The 21,575-nt window shown below is 43.4% G+C and overlaps 1 protein-coding gene across 3 annotated transcripts in view; it reads left to right on the top strand.

Moving 5' to 3' along the window:
- Nucleotides 1-21,279, top strand: part of LOC139050748 (uncharacterized) — a 69,822-nt gene extending 48,543 nt beyond the window's left edge. For all 3 annotated transcript variants that reach the window (XM_070527461.1, XM_070527459.1, XM_070527460.1), the window contains 2 exons: nt 398-480; nt 21,143-21,279. In XM_070527461.1, coding sequence (XP_070383562.1) covers nt 398-414 — 17 coding nt within the window. In that variant the 3' untranslated portion in view covers nt 415-480; nt 21,143-21,279. The remainder of the gene's footprint in view (nt 1-397; nt 481-21,142) is intronic.
- The last annotated feature ends 296 nt before the right edge of the window (nt 21,280-21,575 follow it).

Raw genomic sequence — 21,575 nt, 5'->3', positions numbered from 1 at the left:
AACATGAGGTTCGAACTGCATATATGTTCGGCGTAACTTTCCTTGCGGCGGTTAAATCCTTCAGCTCATGAACAGTGGTCATAACAGTGGTCGTTTAAATATGGCCAGCCACGCTTGTAGTCTCATAGCTGTAGCGGGTTTAGTGCGAAGGAGTGTCAGGAGGGAATTTAGTGAGTGGTTTGTCAAGGAATACGAGGAAACAATGTGATAGCTCGGTGGGACTCTTCAGTGCCCTCCGCAGGGGCGCTTGCTGGAAGGCGTTTGGTGTTTTGCGACACAACATACCCAAGGACAGGAGGGATGGATCATCCCGCGTTTAACATTGCATGGCTTAGTCATGTCCGAGAAAAAGGGGATCCTGGGCCTTGTGTCAATGTTGATTGTTTGCACCTTTAAGGCCCCTGGCGGAAGTGACTGGACCCCTTTCGCCTCGGCTTCTCGTAGACGGCACCCACGGACAGACCCACCGGTGGAAAATTGGTAGGTGCCTTTTCCTGGCGTCCTCTCCAATGTCTCTCACTTTCAATCGTTCCTTTCGTTCTCCCAACTTCTCTATTACTTCTTATCTTCTGGGCAGCGAGGGTTAAACCTGTGTGAGTGGCCAACATAGGTTATGTGATATTTGGTTATAGTGTTACTGTAGAGCTGGAGATTTCAGGACATGTTTTAGGGGTCCTGCTTCTCTCCCGTATAGGGCGTCATGGTGCGTGGCTGGTGTTACTGCCAAAAAAAAAACACTGAAGTAAGGGTTGTTTCTTCCCGCACTACCTGATTAGACCCTTAAGATTGGGCCACCAAAGTCCTACATGTGTGCAGCAGAGATCCGAAGCGGAAAGTTCAAACGTTCCTAGGAAATATGTAAGAAACCAGTGGATTATTCTTGGATTCCCATGGAATCGCCCCATGCACGCCAAATTTCGTTCATTGAACCATCCCAAGAATGTCATATTGTGACATTCGGACGTCCAAGGGTTGGCTAAATATTGAATGTTCTTATTGCATAATCCCGAGTACGTCCTAAGGAGATTTGTGCCAGGATGCAGGATGCTTCTGGGAAATTTTTGTTGCCTATCGTCCAAAGGACGTTTGTGGAAAATTTGGTTGTGGATTCAGGATGTTCACGGGATCCATTAGATTATAAGTTAACATATTATGGGCGGTCCTCATGATGTCCTCGAGCAGTGCAGCAAGCTTGCTGCTCTTTACATACTACTAACAAAGATTCGCCTGTGTTTTGTGCTGGCCATTAGGGCATCGATGAAAAGGAACTGCATGGCTCTTGAAGATCAATCCTAGTGGTCCAATAAGGCGATCAAACATATTTGTCATGCAGAAGCTTAAGTACCCGCAGACAGGCCAAGAATGCAGCCCACTGCATCTCAAGGTATGCTAAAGAAGACTGCAGGGCAGCTAACCATTGTGCACATAATTCCATGCTATGGTAAGCTAATAAATTACACACCAAATTTATAAAACTGCAATAAATCAAAACATATAGTCATGCAAGCACTCCTTTTTGGTTTAACAGGAATGAAGCTACAGAGCGTAGTTCTGCAGGCGGCTCCATCACTTGATAATCTAAATAAAAATAGCACATTTATTTCAATAAAGCAGTGCAGAAGACCGTAAAATATACTGTCAAATTCCCTCAGCAGTTTTCAGCAAAGCATATCAAAGAAAACAAAGAAAAATATATAATTTTATTATACAAGCTCAGCCATTACGAGTTATTTATGACACACCAAGGTTAGGAAAAGTGTGCATGTTAAACTATTTACAAATGCACTTTGCACAGCAAGAAAACTTAAGAATTAGTGGTGGGGCCACTGCGGAAGTTATCACGAGTCTTGCTCCGGGCTGACTTTCGTCGTTGCAGGCACTCCAACGCAAAATTGGCTCAACAGTCTAGGTATGTTAGCTTTTTAAGTTACCAGAGCCTTTCTCTAAGCCATATTTAGTATACACACATACTAACACGAGTGATGCTAGAGACGTCACATCTACATTAGGCATTAGCGAAATAATTTGAGACTAGTTCAGTGGTCATATATAGACACAACAGCTGCGGTATGATAAATCATTTATATAGCCAAATGCGCTCTCTATCCACAATAAATTCTGGGAAATGTCACCAGAGGGAACATTAACACTTTCGTGTTGTGACGAGAGCACTTCAGTTTAGCTAATATTTTGCAGATGCACCTCGGGCAGTAGAATAGGTTCAAAAACCTTTAGCAAGCATGGAGAGTACAAAGGAGGTTAGGAGGCCTACTGCAGGCTGGTTCACTTCAGCGGTCGCCGGCACATAAATGCAACATGTGCTGGAAAGTTCATAGGTGTCATAGCCATCAAGGGAGCGTACTCGAGACTTTATTCGGGCCTCCTTAGCGGTAGCACTCAACGAACTACTGGACATCAAAAAGTACTAAAGGACTACTTAAGCAGTTGCAGACACGAGCATTAATAGAGAGTTCACAGGTACAAAAGCAGATACAAGATACATGCTGCAGCACAAAAGCAAACTGATTTCACAGGTACTAGGAGTTACAAGACACTTGCTGTACTTAAGTGGTCACAGACACAAATTCTACGTAAGTGTTCACAGGCTCGAAGGCCTCTAAGTGAACAGAAGCTGAATGTGACCTTTCTGTTGCCGCAGCCAAATATTGCTGGAGCAATCGCATGTACCTTGGCGACTACAAGTATAATTAGAGGTTTGCAACATGCCAGCTTCAGGAGTCAGACACCAAAATGCATTGTATGAGTTGACCCGCGCCAAAAGTTAACGGAGGATTTGTGTAGGCTTGTTTAAGCGGTCACAAACAAACACAAAGTGAACCTAAATATTCACGGGTGCTGGGCAGCCTCGACGGAAGTCTCTGTAGGCAGAGCGTGGCTTTTGTTCTATTGCAGTAAATACAAGTATTTCTGAAAATATCACAGGTATCCTGGCAACTAAACATTTTACTAAGGCTTGCTGCAGACTATCTTCAGCGGTCACAGAGAATTGGATTGCAGTTCACATGTACTAAGAAGTTTAGTGGCGCATTTTTGTGGACTTGCTTCAACAGTATCAAAGACAAAATTTAGCCCAGAGTGTACAGGTACCTCGGCCCATAAGGAAGTTACCACTCGCTGGGTGCAGCCTTTCATCCATGGTTTCAGATGCCGAACCGAAGAGATGGAGGGTGCGCTACACAATTCACTAGTAATACTGCAGGATCTCGTGCAGTGGTCGTAGACAGGATAATGCACTGTTATGTTCATAGGTACTAAGAGAGATAGCAAGTTTCTGTGGGCTTGTTTTTGTGCTAATCATCAACGAAGAATCATGTCTACCCCAAGTGACACCAGGGTTATGGCAGGAACACAGCATGGTTGTAATGCATGCAAGAAAAACGTGTTAGAAATGTTCATGAAAATTACTATCCTCCATGTGCATGTTAACAACCTGCACTTTTAACAACAATCTGCTGGTTCCGACAGCAACTTTGCTCCCTTGTGGCTTTATACAAACTGATGAGCTATAGTCATTAGAATAAAGTTGTAATAATTTCTACTCTGTTCAAAGACAAAAGGAATTATCTTAGTTTCTACATCAGAATTGCTTCATTAAACGAGCTGGTAACAGTAAAAATGGCGTAATTTTGTCCGAAAAGCGAAGCAGTGCTTTTAGACTGCAAATTGCCAGGCAGCTATGATTAAGCAGCTCCACGTGTTATCGCAAGCGAACCTTCGCTTCCTTGTTAGATTAACATTTGTGTCGTGCGCAAAGCGAAACATGAACGCATCTCACAGACGGTAAACCTGCTCTAGGAACGCTGGCGCGTTGAAGCGAAGCAGAAGCGGCAAGCGATAACGTCTTGATGCTTTCAGCTACAATGCGTTTCACAGCCAAGTTTACGCGACCTTCGACACTACAGCTGCGTGGGAACAGCGCTAACGGAGCCGAAAGTTATCGAGGCGCAAGTTCGCATCTGCGGAATTTAGCCAGGAGAGTGCATGCGATTTCTATCGTAATAATAATAAAAAAAAATCAGGCGAATATCGACACACAGCTTTACTGAGAATGCAATGACAATAAGGGGATGCAGCAGTCTCGTACTCTTCTCCAGCGCGTGGCTTACACATGTCAGCACTTAGGCTGGCCCAAATGATCAAAAATGCAGGGTGAAAGAAAACTGAAGCAGCATGGTTGGTCAGCCACCCTGTGTGAGAGGTGCTGCCAATGAAATACAAATTGCTGTAATAGTTCGGTTATTCTGCCCTTCCCCGGGTTTACCATTGCTCTTGCACTCACGGTTACGCAAAGAAAGCTAAAACAGTAGACGAAGCTTAAAGGACACGGTAAATCACCTGACAGAAATGTAATTACCAGTCAACAGATACAAACGTTCTCAATTACTTGAAAAAAATGAATTATTGTGTTTTACGCGCCAGAAACAGGATCAGAGTTTGAGCCACACCATAGTGAGGGACTCTGGAATAATTTGGGCGACCTGGGGTTCTTAACGTGCACCTAAATCTACGTACACTGGCGTTTTTACATTTCGCCCCCAACGAAATGCCGGTGCCGTGGCCGGGATTCCATTATTTAAAATACGACAACTGTGAAGGAACAGTAGTCTATTGATTGTAAACGTTTCGATCGTTACTGACAGGTGAGACCTGAGGTTGACCTCACCATCATACCAGCATGCACCCGAGAACGTCTAAATGAGCACCATTTTCACAATCGCCCAAAACTTCTCTTATCTCCAGAAACACAAGCGTATGACATTTTTTGGCACAAACAACATACTGGCCTAGAATTAACGTGAGTAGTCAGCAGCTTGGCCGGCCAACCATCACGGATAGAAAGCGTTGCGATCGTGATAGAAGTACTTACAAAAGTTTAGCTATACCGACCTTACCTTGTTTTACGGTTGCTCTCATAAGTGCGCGGCCACGCAAAGGAAACTCAAGCAGCAAATGAAGCTTAAGCGACACGCTTAACCAGTTATGTCATCTGACAGGAATTTCACTAACAGTCAGCATAGACAAACGTCCCCCTTTAATAGATATATGACAGCGTGCGAACGAGCAATTGTCTAATAAGGAGCGTAAAGGTTTCGATCGTAACAGACAGCTGAGACGTAAAAGCTTCGCCTCGCACTCATACTAGCGCGCACCCGACACATGTAATTAAGCAGCAGTTCACAAGTCATCCAACAGTTTCGTTATTGCAAGAAACGATAAGGTATTGCTTGACAGAAATACGTGGGAAAATTCAGCAATGCCGCCAGCCGACAAACGCGTGCAACAAGTACTGCGATCGCGATACAGGTGCCCACAAATGTCCAGTTGTTTCAACTATACGCCGCTTTACAATCGCTCTCGCAATTGCGGTTACGCGAAGAAAATTGAAACAGCAAACGAAGCTCAAGACACACGGTCAATCAGTGAATGCGGGCGCGTGACACAAATTTAGCAGTCAGGGATTGACAAACGTTTCCAAATACTAATACTAAACAGTACGACCACGTGCGAGCGATATACACTCTAAGTAGCGTCGACATTTCGATCGTTACAGGAACCTGAAGCCTAAGCTTGATCTGATTATTACCATAATAGCACGCATCCTATCACATGCATGTAGGAAGCAGCCCAAGAAGTTGCCCAGAAGTTTCGTTATTCCGAAAAAGGGGCATGGCACTGTTTGGGACGAATATAACAGCCCTAAAGACAAGCGTGGTAAATTTCAGCAGTGTGGTCAGCAAAAAAAAAAGAAAAAAAAACATCACGTGCAGCAAGTGCTCCGCATCGTGATACAGATGTCCACACTTTCATTCCACGTCGCAATTTTACGTACAAACGTGCGAACTTATTCCTTCATTCGAAAAACAGCGACAAGCTGTTCCATCACGCTTCCAAACCCCGATTTCCACTTACTGTATATAGGCCCCCTCCGCTTTGTACCACCCAACCTGGCATTCAGAGTACACTCAGAGTATTGAAATACATAAAGAAAGAAAATTAAAGTATACCATCCTTACAGAGTTTTTACGATTGCTGTCGCGATAGTTACGCAAACAAACTGCCAATGGCTGACGAAGCTTAGCTAACACGGTTATTCACTACGAGCGCGTGACGGAGTCAACTTTGACAAACATTCATAATAAAAAAAATGCAGCCATGTGCGAAAGAGCTAATCGGCCCGCACGTTTCGTCCATACAGAGCTGAGACGTGAAGTTGACCCTAACACCATACTTGAATGAATCCATTCACGTGTAAATAAGCAGAACTCTGTCAAGTCGCCCAAGTTTTCGTTATTACGATAGGTGCGCGACACTCTAAGCCAAAAACAATAGCAGCCTTAAATACAGGCATGGTTAAATCCAGCAGCGCAACCGGCCACCACGGACAGCAAAATCTCAGATTGGGATACAAACGCCAACAAGCGATGTGTTATTGCGATCGTAGGCGGTTTTACGATTACCTTGGAAATCGCGGCTACGCGAACAAAACAAAAACAGCACACGTACGGAAGTTTAAGCGGCACGGTTATCACGACGAGCGCTTGAAAGAAAGGGTCAACTGAAAGAAGGTTTCACTGCAACGTACGGAAAATTACGACCACTTGCGAACTAGCAATTAAGTCGGCGCAAACTTTTCATTCGTCACAGGCAGCTGAAGAGCAGTCTTCAGTTGACTTCACCACCATACTTGCATCCGATCAACGCGTAAGTAAGCAGTAGTCGAACAAGTCACCCAAAAGTTTCGTTATCTCTAGAAACGTGCAGGGCACTGCTTGGAAAGAGCAATAAGCAGGCCTAAAGACAGGTGTGTTAAAATGCAGCAAGTGCAGCATGTGCAGCAAGTGCCCCTACCGTGATACAAATGCCCTCAAAATTTAAGCTATTCCAAGCTTACACACTTGTATGATTGCTCTCGAAATCGCGGCTCCGCAAACAAAAAGCAAACGAAGGTGAAGCAAGGCTATAATGGACAGTGCTTGCCGAGAATAGTAATTATGATTGTAACGAAGAAGAAGCGCCGGTCAGTCCGGCGCATCTCCAGCGTATGAAATGTAGCGAAGAAGTGCCGGTCAGTCAGGCGCATCACCAGCGTGTTACGCACGGGGCCGCTGCCTAAAACCCTGGTCGCAGGGTTTTTGACTACCGCGCAGTGTTCAACCGCTCACTCATTGCGTACCCTGTTAGTAAACGTCTCGATAATATTAATATTATTTTGTTAATATTTGCCACTATTCAGGAAAGACACAACGATAACTCTCGTGGAACCATCCTGTGTGCTACAGGGGAGGTAAAGGTTCTAAAGTTTCGCATAAAGAAATTTCTTTTTGCGAACCTCAGTTCTATGCAGAAACAACATAGGCCAGAGTGCACTTGGAAGTTTCCCGAAAAGCGGCACGATGCGACCAAACGCAGCACGGCGGATGTTAAATCACCGGTTGATGTTATTGTCACTGCAAACTATGGAGATGTACAATGCCCGTCATTCGGCTACGCGCTGACTATTGAGAATATTGCAGGGTAGCTTATCGAAAAACACTTATTTCATGAACTGTCACCTCTTGATAGGCGTAATATGTACAGGCGCCGTGGGGGTGGAGCTAGAAAGCGCACGACAAAAACGTTCACCTGGAATTGACAAATGTTCAAGCTGGAAGTCATGAGTACGTGACATGACCAAAACGTTCAAAGAAAACGTGCACACTCATCGCGGGGCGCACCCGCCTTCAGGATTTCTGAGCCTACAGAGAAGGGCAAAGAAATCCAATAAAACAGCGACGTTAAGTCATGTGACCGTTAACCAGCGAATGAGCGCAAAGCGTGCATGCAACAGACAGTGGCGACTCGACTGGGTAAGGGCAATCACTGCTCTGTTCTATGGCAGTGGTTGTAGCCGTTGCAAAGGTAGCAGTACTCGGCTTTCTCACATGTTTGGAGAGCCTAGGTGCGTGGCACAGGATTGATTCGGTTATGCTTTGCGGTAGGTGGTAATGCGTGGTAATGCGCAGCGTTTTGGGCGCTTTGGCTATTGCTTTGTGAGGTTTCCTCCCGATATGCTTTTGCAGTTTCGGTTGTTCATTGCAGCTTCTCCATTTATCGTCTGCATTGAAAATTTGATACTGAGTGAAGCTGCCTCATGTTGTTGGATGGCATGTCTTTTCGGAATAGCGTGCGCTGAAGGGAGCCGCGGAAGAAACCTAACATTCTGCGATCTGGTCACGTATGACGTGGTGGATTATCTGTGTTGGTCCCACATATGTCCGGTAAAAAACATCCCGTTGAAAGAAACTTCGGATATCGATTTGGGATTTATTCAGATCCCAGAAGTTCAATCATGTGGATACCCGAAGGATGTCTCAAGTAGAACATCCCAAAATGAATGCCCTCATGTTGTCCACTGGACGTCCTAAGCGGCACTTGGGTGTTCGGATCTCATCGGGATGCCCGGATGATAAACTTGGCCTAATGGGGGGGGGGGGGGGAGGGGTGCGCACCAATGAAGTCTTAGAATTTTTTGGTTGTCGAAAAAAAAACCTTCCCCCGATTTCATGTCATCTACTCTAAAAAACAAGCAGGAACAATTACATTTTGTTGTCTCGAAATTCGTGACAGAGACACTTAGAGCACGCTATAAAGAATCAATGATGGCTAGCGGCGATCTCCTTTTGGAACTTCGTTATCCAAAGCAACACGAGAAACTGCATACCTTAGTATTGTTTGGAGACGTCCCAGTGACTGGCTCTGCACCGAACGATGAACAGCACACGTCATGTTTCCGACGATGACCTGATGGAGCTCACAGAAGCTGAACTATTAGAAGGCTGGAACGAGCAAAACATAATCAAAGTTACGAGGATTCTGGTAGTGCGCGAAGAAAAAGAGATCAAAACAACGCATCTAATACTTACCTTTTGTTCAACTGTGCTCTCTGAGGGTATTGAGACAGGGTATGTGAAGATACGGGTCAGACCATACGCTGGGGTCTACAAAAAATCTGCTCACGAGCACTCCTGTGAATCCTGGAAAAGCTTTCTCCATTGTGGTAACTGTGATTGGGAGCAGGCCACGTACTCGGGGTGGTGCCCATCACGGAACAACGAAAAAGAGAAATTGTGACAAAGCGACAGAAAATATCTAATACAAGGGAGAACGGAGGCGGGTGCTCTACCTGCCTAAAGCCAGTTTTGGCGAAGTGACGCGTCAGGGAGCATCCCAACGACGGCATCCCGCGGCTGTCCGGCGCGCACACATTGAGCCGGAGTCGACGCCTTCCATTTGCTTGGCGGGTTCAGCTAGCGCTGCTCCACTATCGCAGAAGAAGGGGACATCGACTTCAGGGTTGGGAACTTCCAGGGTCTCGTGTCCCGAGACGAGGCATTCAAGCCAAACAAACAACTCGATATGACAGCGCTCCAGCGCATCGGAAGAGGGGATGGACAGGACACTCATTCAGACGGTGCCCGTAGGGCCGAAACAACGGAACGAATGTATCGACTGCTCCAAAAAATATAATACTCATATCACGGCGCCCAAACAGGGCTCTGTGAGCTAACCCCTTTTTCTTAAACGTGCAGCGCACAGATCACATTCAACATGCATACACAAATATTGTACTGGAATGTCGGAGGCCTCCTCCACATCTTCGATCACATCAAAGAACTATACAAGTGTAATATAAAGGTGCTGTGTGTACAAGAGACACAGATATATCCCACGCAAAATAAAGTTTCTCGGGCAATACACCATTTTTCGAAAAGATCGAGACGACACTATTGCGTAGTGCGGTGGTGTAGCAATGCTTGCAGACAAAGTGTATGTTTTCAACGTGTGGCCCTTTAGACGGCGCTTGAGGATATGTCATTTCGGGTAATTCTATTTAATAAGTTGGTCATGCTATGATTGGTCTTAGTATGTTTCATTTATATACCCCCGAAACATCATCACGAAAAACCTAACTTTTATATGCTCATTGATCAGCTTCCCGAGCCTTACATAGTCGGGGGTGATTTGAACGCTCCCAACACTATGTAGGGAGTCTGACGATATTTATTTATTTATTTATTTCACGTACTTTCAAGGCCCGAAGGCGTTACAGAAAGGAGTGGAGTCAAAACAAGAAGTAATGCAGTAAAAAATAAAAAATACAAACAAGTATTAACAAAAAATTTAGAAAAGATATTAACAAAAGGCATTCTGAACGGCGGTTTTGAAGTTAGTAGGGTCGGTGATGAGTGCGATTGAGGCGGGAAGGCGATTCCAGTCCGTGCTTGTCCTGGGGATGAATGAGTCACTGTACCGGTTAGTACGGCACAATGGCACCCCGATTTTAAAGCTGTGGTCAGTGCGGGCAGAAATATATGACGGAGGGGTAAGAAGGGTCTCTTTTAAAAGGGGGTTCAAGTGAAAAACTTTGTGAAAAAGGGAGAGACGGGAATATTTGCGGCGTGACGAAAGATCAGGTAAGTTAAGAGTTCGTTTCATTGAAGAAATACTTGCATAGCGAGAATAATTAGATAATATAAAGCGTGCACTACGGTTTTGAATACTTTCAAGAGAAGAAACTAATGACGACTGAGTCGGATCCCAAATGGCTGAAGCATATTCCAATTTGGAGCGAACTAAAGTTTTATAGAGGGTTAGCTTCAGGGAAGAAGGGGCAGAGCTAAAATTACGGCGTAAGTAACCAAGCATGCTATTAGCGTTTTTAGTAACATAGTCAATATGCGAGTGCCAAGAAAGGTTATTTGATATGTGAAGGCCGAGATACTTGTAAGAGCTAACTGACGTCACAGGTGCACCATTAATAAAGTAGGTGTGCGTGGCAGTGTTACGAGATATACGCATGGCCTTGCATTTATTTGAATTTAGTTGCATGCACCAATTAGAACACCACTCAATTACGCGGTTAAGGTCGTCCTGCAGCTCTTGGGAATCTGAAGGATTAGTAATTTTACGGTAGAGAACACAGTCATCCGCGAAAAGCTTTATGGAAGAGGAAAGAACGCAGTTCGGAAGATCGTTAATATAGATTAGAAAGAGAAGTGGACCCAGGACTGACCCTTGAGGAACACCTGCTGGTACGTTAGAAAACCGAGAATTACAGTTATTAGCGTTTACAAACTGCGTCCTGTTAGAAAGAAAGTTTTTTATCCACTCGAGTACATTTGCGTCCAAGTTAAGTTGAGACAGCTTAAGCAGAAGTAAATCATGGGTCACAGAGTCAAAGGCCTTCGCAAAATCAAGAAATACGCAGTCAATGTCGGTACCTAGATCAGAAATTGCAAAGAGATCATTGGTAAATGTTAAGAGTTGTGTTTCACAGGAAAAGAACTTACGGAAACCATGTTGACAGGGGTTGAAAAAGGAGTTTGATTCTAAAAACTCAGCCAAATGTGAATATATTATATGCTCAAGAATTTTACATGAAATGCTAGTTAGTGAGATAGGCCTGTAATTGCTGGGTAAGTGTGTGTTACCTGATTTATGAACTGGAATCACCTTTCCCACGCACCAGTCGTTTGGAAGAACAGACTGCTGTAATGACTGAGTGAAAATGTGTGACAAGATAACAGCAGAAAATACATCAGTACACTTCAAAATTTTTGAGTTCAGGCAGTCTGGGCCAGCAGAGGAGGACGTTTTTTGATTGTTTATTAGGCAGCTAACACCAACCCAGTCAATAGAGATTGGATCCATGGGCGAAAAACCAGAATTGGATAAAACCGGTAATCCACTAGGCATCGTGGTAACATGTGAAGAGAACACATCATTAAATACATTACAGCATTCTTCAGGAGCAACAGGTTGATCGTTTGGGTATGTTAATTGGATTATTTTGCTTGGAGTACCGTTAACTATGGTCCAGAATTTACGAGGATTAGTTTGCAAGATGGACGGAAGGGTAACAGAATAAAAATGCTGTTTCGCACTAGCGGCGGCTGTGTTGTAGTCACTTTCAGTGAGGTAGTAAGCGGACCAAGCAACGTCACTGCATGAAGCTTTTGCGCGACGAAACAACCGCTTTTTTTTGTTACGTAGTCGCTTCAGAAAGGGGTTGAACCAAGGGGACCGTGGCTTGCAAGAGACTGTTCTTTGCGGTACGAAACGTTCGATTAATGACAACAATTTATTTTTGAAAATGCACCAGTTTTCTTGAACACAGCGCTGATCGCAATTAGCGATGTAAGAAGCTGCGAAATTTTCCATTTCAGTGGTAATGGAAGCCAAGTCGGCTTTGCTGTAATCGCGGATCACCTTCGTAGTTTTCTTTACAGGAGCCCGTGTATTGATATGAAAAGTGAGTGCAAGGTGATCACTTACGCCTTTTCTGTAAAGAATTGGGGAAACTGTGTCAGGGTTCGTAGTGAGAATCAGATCTAGTATGTTAGATGAGGAGGCAGACACGCGCGTTGGTTTCAGTACAAGCTGGGTGAAGTGGAAATCCAAACAAGTGTTTATAAACTGGGTACTCTGAGAAGACTGGGACGTTGCCGTGTCGTTACGCCAAATGATATCGGGAAAGTAGTGGTCGCGAGTGGTCGACTCATTGAAAATTTCCTGGTTAACTCCAGTTCGCGCCTTTTTAATAAGGAGGAACCAACATATTACAACCTTCATAATTATTCAGATTTATCAATAAACTTGTCTGTTTATTTATTTACTTATTTATTTATGTATTTATTATCATACCCTCGGGCCCAATGGGCATTACAGAGGGGGTGGGTACATGGTGTACAAACAAAAAGCATTCAAGCGTATAACACAAGGACATGATAAACAGACAGTAAGAGCAGCAAAATGAAAGAAAAAAAAAACAGCAAAATTCCAGTCATCTTAAAAGGTGATCCGTCACAGCGGTCTTGAATGATGACGCAGCGGCTAAGGTGGCGATAGAAGAGGGAAAGCAGTTCCACTCAGAACAGGTTTTCGGCATAAAAGAATGCAGGAACATGTCAGTGCGACAAAGAGGAACAGCTACCTTATTGCTATGATTGATACGGGAGGATAAGTACTCTGGCTGCGAAATGAGTTGCTGATTCACTGAATGTGATGGAACACTTTCTGGAATAAACAAAGGCGCGAGATGTTGCGCCGAGTTTGAAAGTCAGGAAGGGTAAGTGACGATTTCATCTGCGAGACACTAGCGGTACGAATAGTTCGACATAATAAAACGAGCTGATCGATTTTGAAAATCTTCTATGGATTGAATGAGAGAGCGGTATGCCGGATCCCAAACTGCACACGCGTATTCGAGTTTCGGACGAACGAAAGTTTGATAAAGCATTAATTTTAGGCGCTGTGGAGCTTGGAAAAAATTGCGTCGGAAGTAACCGAGAGTGCGATTTGCATTGCCTATGATGTAGTCAATGTGAGTGTGCCATGACAAGGCATAAGATATGTAGACACCGAGATACTTGTACGCAGACACGCGCTCCAGTCCGATGTCATTAATTCTGTATTCTGAAGACATTGAGGCATTAGTGCTTCGCGAAAATGTCATGTGCTTGCATTTACTGATGTTAAGGGTCATTAACCATTTATGGAACCATTCAGATACCTTATTCAGGTCAGATTGAAGGACAAATGTATCATTAGGGTTATTTATTTTGCGATAAATAACGCAGTCGTCAGCAAATAGCCATATACTAGAGTTAATGTTATCTGGAAGATCATCTATGTAGATCAGGAATAGTAGTGGACCTAAACGGAACCTTCAGGGACGCCAGATTCAACAGGACAAGGAGAGGAAGCGTGATTATTGGCGATAACAGATTGGGTTCGGTTAGATAAAAAGCATTCGATCCATTTGAGAATGTTTGGGTCAATTTTCAAGGTGCTGATTTTTAGTAGAAGTAGTTGATGAGGTACTTTGTTGAAAGCCTTATAAAAGTCAAGAACAACACTATGAAGAAACGAGCCTCGGTGTAGAGATGCTGCGATGTGATTAGTAAACAACAGAAGCTGTGTTTCACAGGAATAGTTTTTCCGGCATCCATGTTGGCAGGAGCTAAAAAAGTCATTAGATTCAAGATATGAGAAAAAATTAGAGTAAATTACATGTTATAAATGTTTGCACGGGATACTAATTAAAGAAATTGGTCGATAATTAAGAGGAGAATGCGTGTTCTTGGATTTCAAAAGTGGCACCACTTTCCCGACCTTCAAATCTGATGGCAGCATACCAGATTCAATGGACTGCGTGAAGAGGCATGACAGGAAAAGTGAAGAGTAAACTTTTGTGTTCTTCAGAAACTTTCCATTAATTTCATCGTCACCACATGAAGACGAAAGCTCTAGTTTCTCAATTAATTTAGCTATTCCCTCAAAGTTCACTACAATTGCATCCATGGGAAAGAAATCGCGATTATGCAGCTGCGGCGTGACAACGGCAGGTGACTTTGTAAACACACCCTCGAAGACGTCATTCAGGACCGTACAACATTCCTCATTGCGCAGCACGTGCCCAGCAGAGTCAACAAGAGAAATGGCACGGTTTGTGCAGGTTTAACAAAGTTCCAGAACTTGGAAGGGTTGGTGGAAAGAAGAGAAGGGAGTGTGCTCTCCAGAAAAAAAAATATTTTGCCTGTTTGATAGCAATGCGATAGGAGCACAGACTATCACGATATACATGCCAGCGAGCAAGACTGTTTGTAGACTTCGCTAAACGAAAAAGACGCTTTTTTTGTACAGTAGCCTCTTTAAGGTTGTGGTAAACCAAGGTGCCCGTTGTTTACCTGAAATTTTTTGTTACGGTATGTGTTTGTTAATGAGACGTCTAACTTTATTTTTAAAGGAAATCCAGTTTTCTTCCACTGTACGATCGAAAAATGTTGGAATGCAGCCATCCAAGAATAGTTCAAGCTCCTTATTAATTGAGACATAATCTCCCTTTTTGTAATTTCTAAAGGTTTTGTTGTCGAAGTCTGGCGCGTGTTGCAAGTTGTTATAACGAAATGAACAAGGCTGTGGTCACCTATACTAGGCATGTATGAAATCGAGTGTACAAGTCCAGGTGCTGTTGTTAAGATGAGATCAAGAATGTTAGCCGATGTAGGACCAATTCTAGTAGGCTGGGAAACGATCTGAGTGAAGTTGAAGTCTAAGCACAAGGTAGCGAAAGATAAAATACCAGGTAATGTTTCAGATACAACCGGGACAGGTCCAGACCAGTTAATTTTAGGCATATCAAGTCACCAAAGAGAAATAATGGAGAGCGTGGGAATTGTAGAACCAGGTAATTAAGCACATCATGTAATTTTTCACAGGAATCTGAAGCAGCATTTGGCGGGTGGTAGCATGCGCAAAAAAGAAAATTTTTGCGGTTTAAGGAAATGCAAACACAAACAAACTCCAAGTCTGAGTAAGTTACAGTCATATGCGATACAAGATTATCGGCCACAGCAATGAGCACGCCACCACCGTGTTTGTCGGAGTGATCACAGCGATAAATTGTGTACTTGTTTTCACACTCAAATAGCTCAGAGCTGTGAATTCTTGACGATAACCAGGTTTCAGTAAGTAGAACCACATCGGCGGAGCATGCGTCCAAGACTGATGACAGTGCCTCACGTTTATTGACAATGCTTCTAATATTCGTGAATAAAAAAGATACATCACGGTGAGTAGCAGGGCTTTTAGTTAGGATAACAACTGATTGTCAGAAGCCGACGTTGATGCAGGTGATGCATCTGTCGAAACGGAAGCACCACTACTAGATTCAAGGACGCAAACACGGTCGGTAGCTGCACAGTAAACGTAGCACCTTTTGCCGATATAGAGCTTATTATGCCGGATCGAAAATTGCTTTCCAGAAGATTTGCCATAATCAAACAATTTTTTCCTCATAGCTCTAGTCGCTCTGCAAAAGCCTTCGGTCACATCCACTCCAGATTTCTTCAGATTACGCTTTGCCGCCAGGATACTGTCCCGAAGTTTCAGCGAAACAAGTTTAACAATAATAGGTCGGCATTTCTCAGGGACGTATTTGCCGAGTCGGTGCGCACAAGATAGGCGGTCGTCACTGCAATTTAGGTTTAGATTCATTGTGGAATTCAGAAGGGAAACAATCTTGCCCTCTGACTGAGCCCATGTTTCCGCGCCGGTCTCAGTAATGCCACAAAATATAAGGTTAACCCTGCGGGAACGGTCCTCAAAATCATCAAGTTGTTGGTTAACAGCGACTACTTCGGCTGCTGAGCTTTGTCCGACTGTGGCTTCGGCCGATGATAACCTAGTTTCAACTGCGAGAAGCCTGCTGTCTAGGTTGGAAACACGCCCCTCAAGTGATTGCTGAGCCTCTTTCAGCTCGTTAAGGGCACTCATAAGGTCATAATGTTTTTTATCCATTTTTTCATGCAGCGATTTCATGAGAGCAACAAGCTGGCTGTATTGCTGACCAGAAGGATCTTCTCTAGGTGGTCCTGGATTTAACTCAATATCACCAGACATAAACAACAGCTTAGCAACGTGAACGCACTCGCAGAATAAAGCGAACAAAACATTTGGGCATTGAAGCACAAGTAAGGAAAGGTCGTTTGACTTTCTACAGTAAAGTGAAAGGGGGCGACCAACCTGCATCAAAAAACGAAAAGGTGTTGGCATGGTCTGCATTGTACTTGCACTTCCATGCCCACTGAAGAAATCCACGGGAAGGCGGTCGCTTAAAAAGCGCGTTGCTGATGTAGCTTTCGATGCGGCGGACAGCAAGGCGTCGAGTTCCGGCTGATGTACCGCAAACAGAAACGGCGCTGGCGCTTGACAGGGAGGCGAGTTCACCGTCGGTAGCTGGTGGGAGTTTTCAGCGCCCTGTATTGCGCATTGCGGCTGGCACAGCTGCGCACTGAAGAAGCCGGACGATAGATCCGAAATTGATCCAACAATCAGCATCTGCATCAAAAAACAGAAAGGTGTTGGCATGGTCTGCATTTTCCTTGCACTTCCATGCCCACTCTGTTGGGTCTGGTTCCCTTTGTTACGACTTAGAATTAAATACAATAAAAAACCCATTCCGAAGTGACCACTTTCGAGGAACTCTAAACTTAGTAGCCAAACATGATTCCCCTATGCATGTTCCTACGTGGAAACTAGCCTCCGCCGAATGAAAACTATTTAAAAAATCGACCTTTTTATCACAATATCTTATCACCGAATTTAGCATAGATGACTCGGTGACGTATTTTACCGCCTTTAATATCGACGCAGCACAAAAATGTGTTCCAGAAACAAGTGGCAGGTGGTTGAAAAGACATGTAAGCTGGCGGAATGAAGACTGCAAGCAGGCACGCAAAAAACAAAATAAAGCATGGGACACAATCCGTTGATCGCCATCAGCTGAAAAGCTGATCGAGTTGAAAGTCATTAAATCAGAGGGAAGGCAGGTGCGATGGCAAGCAAGAAGGACAAGCTGGGAGAGCTTCCTTTGATGCATTAATTCGTATACCCAGGAGGCAAAGGTATGGAACGCGTTACGAATTCTTCACAGGCAGCAAAACCATCCGTTAACCCTGGTACAAGACAAGGTTTACATGCTCGCCCCTCATGTAATGTCCTATTTGGACCTAGAGGTATCAATAATTAAAAAACTTGAAGTGAACACCCTGGAAGGCCAAGCTTATGCACTTCGGGAATACTTCGAATGTGTGTCTAGTTCGGCAAACTATTCAAAACCATTTCTTAACTATAAAGAAATAGAGGGACATCAGGAACTTGACCGCTGAAGCAGACAAAACAAACCATACAGCCATCCCTTCGAGATCACCGAACTGAAAGCTGCCTCGAACGAATGCAAAAGTTCCACGCTTTGAGGTGACAGTATCATCTACAAGTTGCTGAAGTAGTTGCGCATTGACACGCAAATGGCGCGGCTCCCACTCTTTAACAGCATGTTCGCCTGAGAATACCTTCCAGCTAGATTCAAGGAACCAATCGTTGTCCAAATTTTAAAGCTGGGCAATGACGCATCCTTGGTATCAAGTTACCATGCAATAGCACTGAGCAGCTGCCTATGTAAGCTAATCGAAAAGATGATTAATCGCCGTCTGTAGCACATTCTCGAATATACTTAGTTTCTAGATAAGCATCAATGTGAATTCAGGGAAGGGCGGTCGACAACGGACCACCTCGTACGCGTCCAGGCTATCATTCACGACACATTTGCGAATCAACAGTACTTTTTGTCGGTTTGTCTTGACATGGAAAAAGCATGCGACACCACGTGGCGCTATGGAATTGTGCAGGATCTCTCAGAAATGAGTACCCGAGGAAACATGTTAAACGTTATTGAATTTTGCTTAACAATCCGGATATTCCATGTTGGAGCTGGTAATGCTTTCTCCAGGTCTCTTATGCAGGAACCTGGTGTGCCGTCGGGTGGCGTAATAAGTTGTGCCCTTTTTATTAGAAAGATAAACACTTTGCGTTCGTCAATTCCGCAAAGTGCTTTATTTTTTATATGCCGATGACGTGCGAATTGCGTTTATGTTGTGTAACCCCGCAGTCAGTGAAAAACACGTCCAGCTTTGCCTAAACAATGCATCGAGATTGGCTAACGAATATGGGTTTAAGTTAACTCCGCAGAAAAAATGCACTGTCCTCTTTATAAGAAAGATAAATCTCTCGTGGCGGAGCCCACTGTCGATCTCCACGGACAGCGCTAACCTCTAAATAGGGAGCACAAGAGTACAGACAGGAAATTAACCTCCAACGTGTGGTACATGTGATCTGAGGCTGACCGCTCTCCACGTCCTCCCGCAGTGTTGGAAGGGCAAAGCTGAACGAAAAAAAGCACTTTCCTCTAACCTACAGATGCCGCATTCCCCTTCATCCGGTATTGTTTCTTGGAGGAGAACCAAATTTTGATCACAAATAAGCTTAATTTTTTAGAACATGCCGATTTACTGTGCGGTATAAGCCCACAATATTGGCAGCACATCATTTCACGAGAGGCTGACGCTGCGATAGTAGTGACCTGTATGGCACATACCTCTCTGCCCTTGTGATTAATGGCCTTGGTGAGGTAGTGGGGCGAAATATAGCGACATATTTTCGCGCATAACCTCTTCGTAGTGTATCGTTTCTGCATGGCATATATCATTCATCATTGTCTAGTTTTAATACGAATATATTTATGCACTTTTCAGATAAAATTGTAGGCATCTATAATGCCGTGTTTCATCCACGTCTCGATTATCAATATTCATTTACCAATGGCAGTATATTCCCATAGCCTTGGCACCCTTTCGCCACTCCTGACCCTTGCACCGATAATCTACAATGATAATCGTCAGTGCCCGCTCAGTTTCTTTTGCTTCTTTGCGTTAGTCACTGCGTATTATCAAATCAAATCAAATCTTTATTCCCACCATGTACATACAGCTTCGTTTCCTGAGGCGTCGCATGTATTTCCCTCTTTTGTCCCCTCATAAATTTCTATTGTTTTCGAGGAAGCCACGGCTCTCTTATGAAATAATTATGCAAGATTTCCGACATAATTTTGAAGACACTGGATTCTAGACTAGGGCCTGTGCTCACGAGCTTCAAAGTGCGAAACACGATTGGCCATCAGCGCGTTGGTTAGTTTATTTTCACGCTGATCGCTATTTAGAATATCCATCGCTAGAACGCAGGGAAATTAGCAAAGAAATTATTTGGTAGAGTTATTGCCTACCATCCTTTGATTTGTGGGACAAAGTCTTATTATTACGTTAAAATTCTGCCTCAGTAGGTCTTCTTGGCCCCTTAATTCTGGAATTCGCGCCATTCGTTTGCAATGCCGGCTTTATTGTGAACAGTGCAGAAAGTGCTTCGAGTGAGCCGTCCAGCAATAGTGATACATATACACAGCGTAAGCAATGGAAATATACAATTTCAATTGACTCAATTTAGTAACATCGCTGGTCGCTTGCCCACAAATGATAGTTTCTGTGTACAACTAGGTTTTTCACAGTGCACGCGATACGAGCATAGAATGTGATAGTCTTATCCCAGCAGGTTTCATAATAAGATATATTGAGTGAGTTAATTACATTCCCTGACAAGGCAATATAAAGGTTCATTCCCTTTTTTACATAGTTTATTCAGTACACCTAAACGCACTTCGCAAATGGTCATAAACATTTGATTGTAACATCGGCCGTTGTTATTCTAACGCCATAGCCATTGCTACGGTGACTATACAATTATTTGTATGGCCAGCATTGCCTGAGAAGAAGCACTCTCCTGTGTGGCATATGAAACTAACAATATTAAACATAGCAAGCTGTTAATTTCTTTCTGTTAGTTTTTATTAAATTTTTCTTTGCAATGGTTTCTCAATTAGAATTTCTACTAGTCAAGTGCTAAAGATGAGTAAGCTCACCAAATGTATGAAAGTATCAAACCATAAATAATTGCAGTAGTTCGCTGGACACCTGCGAACGCTCGGACGATGGAACGTTTTGCGCATGCATCGTATCGCGTAACGGAGTCCGCCTGTCGTGTGGCCAAGGTACGTGTTGATGAGTCAATAAGGCATCGTGGCTACACGTCTCACTGTCCTTGCGACATGACAGGTTCGTGTAGACCTTGAGCGTGACGTTCCATATCTCAGGAATCTGATACTTCTGAATTACAGGTAAAGTTCTTGACATACTAAATTACCTTTTTTTTTGAGAATTTAGGGATTCTGCACCTAGACTGGTTTAGTTTTTTTGAACAAGCCACCCAGCTCCTGGTAACGTAAGTATATTAGATGAAGATGGCGCAGTTGGCATTCGATTTTGCGGGCGCTCTGAAAAGGGAAGTCCACATAGGATGCGTCATTAGGAAAAATATGAGCAACAATTCAAAGGATATGTCATTTCTGTTGTCAATTGTCACATTCACCTTCTCCTGCAGAAATGAACCAAATGAGCTTTTCGATTGTATTGTTATGCGGAGTTATCAAACGCTTCAAGAATATCTTTAAAACAGGTGGGCTTTTATTGCGTAATACTGTTTACATAAGAGGTCAGTGCTTCATAAGCCATTTCAAACATAAATGAAATAGAATATTCTTGTTTAAAAAATAAGCGATTTATGTCACTCGTATTGTAAGATTTAGACATGTGGCTGGTCATAATAAGCGATTTCTTTTTCTTTTTTATTGCAGGTGCGTAATTAATTCTGCAACGCGCATCCAAGCAACCGCACCCCAAGCCTTTATCAGACAAGTTACCTTTGTTAAATGTACCTTCGTTTAAGCAAAATTACATTTTTATTTAACAATAAACATTTGCTAAGAAACTACCCTTACGAATGTGTTATGTTCATCAGCGTACTTCATTGGGATGGGTGCTTCTTTGATTGCATTTTTTGTAACTGGCTGCCAAAAAAAATTAATATACCGCTGCTTTTTGTTGTTGTTATTGTTGTTAACCAAACAGATTATTTTTAACAATCATTTGTGGCCCAAACCAGAATTGTGGTCATTCAAAGAGTTATCTAAAAGAGGTGGACATCATTGGCTGTACAATAGTATTAAATGCATACTTCGTTTATTACCAAAAGATTAGTAACAACTTTTTGCATTATTTACAATTCAA

The sequence above is a fragment of the Dermacentor albipictus genome, chromosome 10 (assembly GCF_038994185.2).
Source record: "Dermacentor albipictus isolate Rhodes 1998 colony chromosome 10, USDA_Dalb.pri_finalv2, whole genome shotgun sequence".
NCBI classification, from domain to species: domain Eukaryota; kingdom Metazoa; phylum Arthropoda; class Arachnida; order Ixodida; family Ixodidae; genus Dermacentor; species Dermacentor albipictus.
Note: the sequence above shows the minus strand (reverse complement) of the source record. Positions and strands in the feature narration are given on the sequence as shown.